The 11215-nt window shown below is 39.3% G+C and overlaps 1 protein-coding gene across 35 annotated transcripts in view; it reads right to left on the minus strand.

Annotated features, from left to right (window-relative positions):
• dst (dystonin) overlaps window positions 1-8950 on the minus strand; it is a 124283-nt gene extending 115333 nt beyond the window's left edge. For 19 of the 35 annotated variants that reach the window (XM_083539059.1, XM_083539096.1, XM_083539089.1 and 16 more), the window contains exons 1-4: window positions 8492-8801; window positions 8126-8160; window positions 7446-7637; window positions 267-480 (exon numbers count right to left, since the gene is read on the minus strand). In XM_083539059.1, the coding sequence (XP_083395185.1) occupies window positions 267-480; window positions 7446-7637; window positions 8126-8160; window positions 8492-8672 (622 nt within the window). In that variant the 5' untranslated portion in view covers window positions 8673-8801. Of the gene's footprint in view, window positions 1-266; window positions 481-587; window positions 884-7445; window positions 7638-8125; window positions 8161-8491 lie in introns of those variants that run through there. The other 16 variants (XM_083539087.1, XM_083539060.1, XM_083539098.1 and 13 more) reach the window with 8 other exon arrangements.
• Between the last annotated feature and the right edge of the window lie 2265 nt (window positions 8951-11215).

The raw sequence follows: 11215 nt of genomic DNA on the forward strand, positions 1-11215 counted from the left end.
TTGTCAGCTCTTTTGTTACTATGAAATAATAATATAATATATTATTTAAATGTAACAAGTGTTTATTTAATAAAGCATAAATAAAAATATCTGTAATTAAGTCGAAAAACGTAATCTTGTCACGCGCCAACAATAGACGGACGGCGTAATTATTTTTCGGAACCGGGCCTACACCACAACCACACCACCCCTGGATGTCATTTACGCAGCGAGGCGTGAAATGTCTGGAGGAAAATGAGAGAAAAAAAGCAGCCTGTAGCTCTGACCTGCGATCCTGAGCACGGCTCTCTCGGCCGGGTCCAACACCGAGCCGCCGTGGATCTTGCGCTTAGAGCGCTCGTGGCGGGGTAAATTCCACGGAAGGGTGTCTCCGGGTGCCGGCGACACACATCCCGACCTCACGCTGTAGTCATCCTCATCTGAGAAATCGGCCGATGAAGACATGGAGCACCGCAGAGACGCGTTCCCGGATCCTGAGCTCTGTTGGAACAATGTATAAAAAAAACAAAAAAAACAATGAGAGATGGGATGATCTCAGTAAACATCCCTAACGCCACGCGAGGCCACGCGCGTTTTATGTTCCTCACCATCGCTGCGTCGAGAAGGAAACGCGAAGTGAAGGAGAACCACCTTATGAGCTTCAGGGGATCATCTGTTCCCGGACGCGCAACTGATCTCTCACACTGACAGTCATATATAAATATATAAATAAATACCAAAAAAAAAAAAAAAAAAAAAAGCAATGCCGTGAAGTCGACACGAATGCGTCTGGCTCCCCCGACCGGACAACACGGAGACTTACCACCGGCCTGATTTCAGCTGGAAAGCACCGAGAAAAAACCTCATCGCTTTAAAAATCGCTCTGTCATTTGGAATGATGTGGAATCGCACAGAAGAAAGAAAAAGAAAAAAAGAGATGGAGCTGTTGCGCATGACGGCGCGTCATCGCTCCTTGGATACAGACACGCAGTTTTATTATGGGGATCGGATACGAAGCGTGGTGTTACAGCGCCATCGCATTGAGCGCGCGTGGATTTAACGGAGTGTGTGTGCGTCCCAAAAACTCTTCTCCACCCACGCATCCAAATGACACGCGCACAATTTGCGCAAAGTTCGGGTAAATAATTACGCGTTGGGTTATTAATTACCCAAAGCGATTAAATCCCCAGGGTAGGTTTCCATGACAAGGTAGATGGTAGATGAAAATGCAGAACAATGATCTTGGTCTTAATATTTTTCTTTTCATTGTGCCAATATTAAAACAACAAAGAAAAAGAAAATCCACACCACGAGTTCCACAGTTCCCCTCTGTTAATATATACGCAGCTCCGAGATGATTTCTCCCTGTGTGTGTGTGTGTGTGTGTGTGTGTGATCTGATCCAGGGTGTGTCCCATCCTCGTGCTCAGGACAGTCTGGATCTGCAGTGATCCTTATTACTAAAAAATTAAGCATACAATTATTTATACTCATGTATGTGTCAGATTTGCCATGATGAAACCATAACATTCATGTGTACAGGATCTTCAGATGTTCCTAAAAGGTGTTGAATTTGCCCAGGCGCTCAGGATCTGGCAGACATGCATGAGTTTTTTTAGACCCGAGTCATCTAATTTTTAATCTCTACAAATGTTGAAAGCGACATGTGCTCCTGCTCTGGAGTTACGGAGCCATCTGTTCACTCTTCTCCTTCATCTGCTGGACCACGGTTTCAGGTTTCTTCAAGGTTGTCCGTGTTTTGCTTTGTGACAAACATTTGGTTTGTTAGGATTGCTGGGTTTTTTTCTTTATCCAGTTCAAGGCAAGTAGTAACAAGATGGTGATGAAACACGAAACTCCGGCACAGAAAATGGTACTTAAAAAGCTCCTTGCTGGAAGGTACTTCTGCAGTTATACAGGCAAAACTATAATAATGTAAAAAATAAAAACCTAAATCAAACCAATCAAGTAATATACACAAAACAAACAAACAAAACACACACACATTAAACATAGTAGCACTTTAAATAAAATACAATGTAAGATAATTATGGGGGGGTGGTAGAAAAAAAGTCCTGTCAGCTCCAAAATTACTGGCACCCTTGGTTAAAAATAAATAAATAAATAAATAAATAAAATAAAACTAAAAAAACAAACACTACCAAAAAAAAGGTGTTTTGTGGTTAACTCTATTAATCTCACACTAACTGGAACAACAGTGTTTATTGGAGTTTGATTCTGTGGTCATTTGTGTGCATGTGCAAATTTACCTTCAGTATTTGTTCCCATAAAACCTGCTTCCTGTCAACTTTCAAGTCTAACATCCTTTATATGCTTACATTTCTGATTCAAAAGCATCAGTGTTCTCTGCTTGGTCAGGTTTGTTGCAATGGATGAGTCATCTAATTGTAGACTTGCTCACCACAAAACGTTCCTGTCTTCCGGAAAGGACCAAATACCATCCTCAAAAAAGAAACTGTTCTGCCTCGTTAATGTGCACGGGGGTAAAATACACAGGCAGTTGTTTTAAGCCCCAATCATTATTATGGAGTGAATATGGGCTTATTTTTAATCCTTTGCCTAATTAAGGTCAACATTATTATTTTTGTCATTTTGTTTGTGCATTGTTTAATCTACACCACCTTAACGAACGATGAAGTGAATTAGAAATTCATTATAGATTCAAACGTGAGGGAAACAGGACGGCTTAAATAACTGGAAATAATACATGTAAGAGCAGACTTTCATGTGGGTGCCAATAATTGTGATATTCATTAAAAACATCGGAAGAACTGGTTTAAGTGAACAGGAAAGAAAAGTGGTGAGCAGAAAAGCAGCTAAAAACACAAAACATGTTAAACCTTCAAGTTATATGGATTGCAGCAGCAACAATTCGCAGAGTTCCACTCTATTCAGCCGGAAAAAAAAAAAGATATCTATGGTGGGCACTGTCTCAGAATCTGTACATGTAAAGACAGAATAAGGTCATCTGGTACGATAAATCATATTGCAGTGTCAAAATATATCAGCAGCAAGAATCTATGGAGCCATTTTGTACCAGTGTTTCAGGCTGGTGGGGGCAGTGTAGTGATATGAGGGACGGTTTCCCTATGATTTCCCTACGAGTCTCTAAAAACAAATCAAGGTTTATTCGAATGCCACAATCTTTTCTATTGTTGCATCCCTTTACAGCGCTGATTTAATATCACATTTATGCAGTTTCATTTTGTAAAATTCCTCATTGCCTCTTTCCCACTGTACATCTGATAAGTTCCTTCTTCCTGTACAAAGCATTCTTTAGAGCATAAATTATAAGTGATCATATTCCCCTTATAATGGACCCTGTCTGAGTTTCTCAAGTATCAAATGCTGAGGCAATCTGATACAGGTCAATAAAAATGGAGGAATATCTAAATGCGGAGAGTATAATCTGAAGATAATGTGTAAGCCTCTCTCTAACACTTTTCTGATTAGTGCTCCATGAGACTGCATTAAACCCGTAACAGGACACAGGGTTTGGAGTCCCAAAAGGTTCAATAGCAGCGATGAGGCTACAAAACAACATTCCAGCTAATGCGGGTCATAACACTTAAAAAAGCAGGTTATTATAACATATAAAGGACACGCATTGTATCAAGAAAGAAAAGAAACAATGGAGCGCTGGATTAGGATGAAGAAACAGCGAGCACACCCGTGTTCACACAAGCATAATCCCTATACTTCATTTCCTGTTTTCTTTACGCTAAATATCAGGCCCAAAATAATCCCTTGTCTGTCTCATTTCCTGTTTAGTCACAGACTAAGAGGAGGATTTCAGGCCTTTAAAACCTAAAATATGCTTCTGACTGTCAGAATCATTTTGAATAACATCAGCACCATATCAGGCTCAGCAAATGTCTCTTATTAAAAGAAGAAACAACCCTGAATGCCTTTCAAAAGAACCTGATAATTAGAATATGATATTTAACAAATTCTTACACTGATTGGACCTTTAATTAATTGGTAACTGTCCCATAACAGGTTTGGATTTGCGAAGAAGGAATTTCGCTGTGCTTTAGAGTCTTTCTCCAATATAAAACATTCCTACACGGCATTGTTCACATACTCGCTTACGTATCTTACATCCACATCTGAAGGATTAAGTGCAGCGGCGACTAGTGCTTACATCAGAGCCAAAAACATCTGCGTCCATCTAGCTTCCAGGCCAGACCGTATTTTCATACAGTTTCATACACAGCAAACTTCAACTGACAAGACAAGCTCCATTCCTCTTTAAAGCTCATGGAGGTCATGGGGCTGTGTCTCAATCTAAAAAAAATCCAATATTAACTTTAAAATATGTAACACAATAATAGTTGACCTTTTATGAACACAACAGAAATGCAAAAATTGCAGGTTCTCTGTGCAGATTAGGGTTGCAAAGGGACATAAAACAAGTAATTCATAAGAAATGATGGGACTTGATTAGAAATGTATATAAACTGTATCATATGCAAACAAATATTTCTGTTATATGGTTAGAAGCCAACATGCATACAAACTTTTTTTACAAAATTGTTTTTAATTACATTTTTGACTTTGATTTAATTTGTTGTTATAATTGTGTCGCACAAAATCTTTCACACAACACAACGAAGTTGTAAATGTAGATTGATGCAATATTTCTGTTATTTGCATGAATAATCGACAAGATGGAAAAGTTTTTTACATGTTTTTTATGTTTTTTGCCCTGTAGGGGGCGTGGCCTCAGTGGCCCTGCAGTAAGTGTGCTGTGTGCATGTGATTGATGAATGTGCAGGTAGAAATTCAACTGAAATCGCATTAAATCTGGTTGTTTTAACCAAAATCATCCTGCAAGATTTTACAACTACATTTATATTCCACCGTTTTAGGCTCACCTGCAATTTAGCAAATTTCCATTTTATTCTCATTAATTCCCTTTAATTCCCATAGAAAGCTTCAAATCTTAAAAGTTTCTGGACATTTGCAACCCTAATCATGCTAAAAAATATTATTATTATTATTATTATTATTATTATTATTATTATTATTATTATTAGACACAATCAGCTCCAGAATTATTGGCACCCTTTAATAGCCAAGCATACATAAAATAATTTTACATTTCCCTCAACTAATAGGAACAAAAATGTTCACTTCTCTTTAACTTCTTGCATTCTCTCTCTCATGTCTATCACCAAATACTGAAAATAAATACGCATTGTTTCTTCTCAGTCTAAAGGAAATCTGTTGTTGCCTTCTCCACTTCTCCTAAGGCTGAAATATAGGACTGCACACAAACACCTTTGGCCCCGTCCCAAACGGCCCCCGCATCCCTGCAGTTCTCCTCTAAGTGGCTTTAATGTTGTTTCAGTCACATTGTTGCTGTCTACTAAACTATTAGCTGGGACGAGTCCTCGTTACTAATCACAAAGAGGCGGTGGATGAGTCAGCACTGTTGAAGATTACATCAGAGATGCTTGTCATCTCTCCTAAACCCCAATCAGAGAATCTTATAATCTTGTGAAGCCCCACAGGCATACACACAGGAGACTCACTGGACCGCCATTATAGGGTCCGTCATTCATTACCATGCAGAAAACCAAAAAGCATTGCGTTTAAAGGAGACAGATGGCTGCAAGTCAAATAAGAGATACAAATTAATAAACATTCATACCATTAACTAGTTATAATTTTCCCAAGAGGTAAACGGTGAGGTGATGAAGGAAAGAAAAAAACCATTATCCATCAACATTTATGCTTCTTATTTGTTAAAATTTTAATTTTACATCATTTTTTGGTGGAAGAATTGTCTATAACTGCAACTTAACAATGAGGCAGCTACAAAATACCTAAATGTTTGAGCGCAAACTATCACTAATGATATGTTCTACTGATCTTCTTTTGTCTTTAATTTTTTGCTTTTTTTCATGGAAAGTAATAATTCTGGTGTTGGGTATATATTGATGTGTATAGTAGAGAACTATAGATTATATTTTGTTGCTGTAACATGTATATATTTCCCCCACTGTGGGACAAATAAAGGAATTGTTTATATTATATGATCTTATATTTTTATATATGTAGGAAAGCACATATAATAAAATGAGATTATTTCAGTGATGCATATTGAATTGCATTACAGCTGTGTTGGGTACGTCTTTGGAGTCGTTATATATCGTCACACGTTTTGGGTTGAAGGATAAACAATTACACTTGGATCTGAACAAACTAGATATTATCTCTAAAACATTAAACCTGTGTTTTTTCTTTTTCAAATTTTGGTTCGGAATTGTTCTGCTAATGAACTGTAATGGCCTGCAAAGTTTTACACATGATCGATCTACATAGCATTCAAGTCGGCTTCATGTAAAGGTTGTCGTTTATTCCAATCAGGATTAAGCAAAGGAACTTAGCTGAACAGCAAAATGTGTGAATTTGTTATATTTCTTCACTCATTCGACCCCTGACACCACCCACCACCCCCACTAACAATATTTTGAACTAAATAAACACAACACACTCATCTTTGGCTTGAACCTATGCCCTCATTTAATCCATAGCATATGAGCTAAAACAGTAATCAGCCCGAGGAGCCATCATCAGGCCCGTTAGGCATTAACCGACGAGTCATCATAAAAAACAATGTTATGTTTATTTTTTGCACCAGTTACTATGGTGTTTATCAATTAGTGATTAGTTCCTGAATATCCACACATCTATTTTATATTTATACATATTTGAGAATTTTCACTTTTTGGCTAGAACTTCACGGCACACCCTAAAACACGTCGCTTTTGAGCTGAAAATATGGACCCATACTTTTCTATCAATAAAAAAAAAAATGATAAAATCCTAAGAAACCGGTTTCCTTGCCATTCTTGTTCCCAATGAGCTGGATCAATGAGATGGATCACACAAAAGAAATAGATCAATCGGACCGAGTTTCCGTGCTGAACTCGTTCTCGTTCTCAGAAAGGCTCCAAGTTAGAATTTTTGTAGAAGGTTAGTGCCTATAACCGTCCACAGAACCCTTCGAGGAAGCATTTTCTTGTGAATTCAATTAGCCTTCAAAGTTTAGTTCAGATTTTTTTGTGATTGTTGATTGAAAATACAATTACAGCCCAACATCATAACAATATATAGAGCATACAAACCTTCATTCGAAAGAAGAAGGTCTATTAATGATGTCAGACAGAACTAACTGGACTTAATATTTAATATTTGTTGGTGGAACTTTCAGGAACTGCAGCTCTTGTGTCCTGTGTTCCAAAATGTTAGCTCCTGCTGGGGAAGGCTTGAGCAATAAAGCACTTAAGAAAATCCCTTGAATGTTATTTCATAAATTCATGTGATGGGACCAAAACATCTTGAGGATGTGGTGTTTTTTTTTTTTTTTTTACATATGAACAATATGAATTTGGTGTGGATGTGAGGTGTTACCTGAGATAGAAATGGGAAACGTACACCTACTGGTCTGCGTGTGGGTGTTACTTGGACGGAGTGATAAAACTCTGGTTGGACTCTTTTGGTCACTTTGCGTTTCCTCACAGCACTGCAAGACTCAGGCTCACTTTCTGCTGGATCAACCACAGGCCTCTCTTCACACACTCGAGCCCTTACACCCCTCCGGCCATGGCGTGGACTGTGGCGAAAAACCTGTAAAAATGCACCACATAACACATCCGTTTACCTGCACATTGTCTTTCATTTGAAAGCTTTACCTAAATCACAGGTGCCACACGCACACCTATTTACTCTTAGCAGGTATAGTAATTGCGCATGCGCAGTGCACGTTCTTCAGCCTGAACACTTTAAAAGTGACATAAAATAAAAGCAAAGAAAGCAGGGCACAACTTTCCCATTTTGTATCATTATTCCCCGGACGATGGTTACTCGATAATTATACCCTTGACATAAAAAAATTAGCTCAGCTCACATTTCCACAAGCTGAAAGTATTTAGGTTAGCGACTGCGCATGCGCAATGCGTATTTTTCTTTAGAGAATTGCTGATGCGCATTCAGTCATAACGCATTAAGACCAGAGCGCAACTTTTCCAAAAAGAATAAAAATGTGTATACCAGTTCTCAGAAGCACATATTAGGAAAGAACCTTGACATCAAGTAGGAGTAAAGAGAAACCTTACCTCGGATCGAAAATGATGCGTCCGGAGACCAGCTTCTGGAACAAACGGGAAAGATTGAAACATCTGAGCACTTATTACTATCCTACAGGATTCATCTACAGGACGATAGTCTGCTCTATTTATCTGAATGATAAGACAATCATGTCACATCGTCAGTCATGTCGTGTTCCATGACAGATGATGGAGTAGAGGATGCTCTGATCAAGCCCATCTAAACCCGGCTGAGAAATAAAAAACCCAGCACGGACACTAAATATGTGCAACAGTTTATTTAAGACATCATCATCATTATTGTTATTATCATCATCATCACCAAGATCAACAATAAGTGTTGGACTGGAGCCAGTGCATTGGCGTTGTACGCACCACGACTCCGCGATCGCCTGGAGAAGACGGATTTTATTGGGATCTTCTCATGGCGAAGCCTCCGATGCCAGCAGCAGAGAAAAAGGATGGTGGCCACGGTGCCCAGAAGGAGCAGGATGAGCAGTAGCACGCACTGGAGGCTCAGGGGTCGCAGCAGAACCAGAAACGCCGCAGCGATCATCGCGGTGTAGAGCAGCCCCACCTGCACGCGCGCGCATGCCTACGGGGCAAGAGGGTACCGGCGCGCGCTCTTCTCGCCGTCCGCCGCTACGTGCGGCTCCATTCAGCTGGACCACGTAGGACAGGGCATGAGTCAGCACGAGCCCCGATTTCACCGCCCATGCAGAATTGAGGATCAGAGAGAGAGAGAGAGAGAGAGAGAGAGAGAGAGAGAGAGAGAGAGAGAGAGAGATGGAGGTAGGGGGATGGAGAGAGGGGGATGGAGCGCATCTGCATCTGAGCTCAGCAAAGCTGCAGAGATCACGATATTTAAAGGCATCCGACCTGCGCACACACTGCGGTCTCTGATTAACACACACACACACACACACACACACACACACACACACACACTGGACCATGATAAGGCTACCAGATTAAAAAAAATAATAATAAAAAAATAATAATAATAAAAAAAAAATAATAATAATAATAATAATAATAATAATAATAATAATAATAATAATAATAATAATAATAATAATAATAATTAAACTTCAATAATTCCATAATTCACTCCAAAACTTCATGCACCCATTATGAAAAATTAAATGCATGGAGAAAATAAATGCAGTTAATCTACTGACATGTTTGAGGACATGGACCTTATAAACCAAAAGAAAAACATGAAGGGCATGCAGTAAACCTGAGATCAGAACCTGGGCCTGGAAGAAGACAACACACCACATTTAAACCTCAGAATAAGTTTTTTGTTTACTTATTTATAAGATGAACTTTATATATATATGTACAGTACATGCATCACATATCAATATTTTGCTAGTATTTACAACTCTTATCACAATAAAATGTTACCTATAATTTCATGTATATATATACAGTGAGGGAAATAAGTATTTGAACACCCTGCTATTTTGCAAGTTCTCCCACTTAGAACTCATGGAGGGGTCTGAAATTGTCATCGTAGGTGCATGTCCACTGTGAGAGACATAATCTAAAAAAAAAATCCAGAAATCACAATGTATGATTTTTAAACTATTTATTTGTATGATACAGCTGCAAATAAGTATTTGAACACCTGAGAAAGTCAATGTTAATATTTGGTACAGTAGCCTTTGTTTGCAATTACAGAGGTCAAACGTTTCCTGTAGTTTTTCACCAGGTTTGCACACACTGCAGGAGGGATTTTGGCCCACTCCTCCACACAGATCTTCTCTAGATCAGTCAGGTTTCTGGCCTGTCGCTGAGAAACACGGCGTTTGAGCTCCCTCCAAAGATTCTCTACTGGGTTTAGGTCTGGAGACTGGCTAGGCCACGCCAGAACTTTGATATGCTTCTTACAGAGCCACTCTTTGGTTATCCTGGCTGTGTGCTTCGGGTCATTGTCATGTTGGAAGACCCAGCCTTGACCCATCTTCAATGCTCTAACTGAGGGAAGGAGGTTGTTCCCCAAAATCTCGCAATACATGGCCCCGGTCATCCTCTCCTTAATTCAGTGCAGTCGCCCTGTCCCATGTGCAGAAAAACACCCCCAAAGCATGATGCTACCACCCCCATGCTTCACAGTAGGGATGGTGTTCTTGGGATGGTACTCATCATTCTTCTTCCTTCAAACACGTTTAGTGGAATTATGACCCAAAAGTTCTATTTTGGTCTCATCTGACCAGATGACTTTCTCCCATGACTCCTCTGGATCATCCAAATGGTCATTGGCAAACTTAAGACGTGCCTGGACATGTGCTGGTTTAAGCAGGGGAACCTTCTGTGCCATGCATGATTTCAAAACATGACGTCTTAGTGTATTACCAACAGTAACCTTGGAAACGGTGGTCCCAGCTCTTTTCAGGTCATTGACCAGCTCCTCCCGTGTAGTCCTGGGCTGATTTCTCACCTTCCTTAGGATCATTGAGACCCCACGAGGTGAGATCCTGCATGGAGCCCCAGTCCGAAGGGAGATTGACAGTCATGTTTAGCTTCTTCCATTTTCTAATGATTGCTCCAACAGTGGACCTTTTTTCACCAAGCTGCTTGGCAATTACCCCATAGCCCTTTCCAGCCTTGTGGAGGTGTACAATTTTGTCTCTAGTGTCTTTGGACAGCTCTTTGGTCTTGGCCATGTTAGTAGTTGGATTCTTACTGATTGTATGGGGTGGACAGGTGTCTTTATACAGCTAACGACCTCAAACAGGTGCATCTAATTTAGGATAATAAATGTAGTGGAGGTGGACATTTTAAAGGCAGACTAACAGGTCTTTAAGGGTCAGAATTCTAGCTGATAGACAGGTGTTCAAATACTTATTTGCAGCTGTATCATACAAATAAATCGTTTAAAAATCATATATTGTGATTTCTGGATTTTTTTTTTAGATTATGTCTCTCACAGTGGACATGCACCTACGATGAAAATTTTAAACCCCTCCATGATTTTTAAGTGGGAGAACTTGCAAAATAGCAGGGTGTTCAAATACTTATTTTCCTCACTGTATATATATATATATATATATATATATATATATATATATATATATATATATATATAACTGT

The sequence above is a fragment of the Silurus aristotelis genome (genome assembly GCF_946808225.1).
Source record: "Silurus aristotelis genome assembly, chromosome: 4".
Taxonomy (NCBI): Eukaryota; Metazoa; Chordata; class Actinopteri; order Siluriformes; family Siluridae; genus Silurus; species Silurus aristotelis.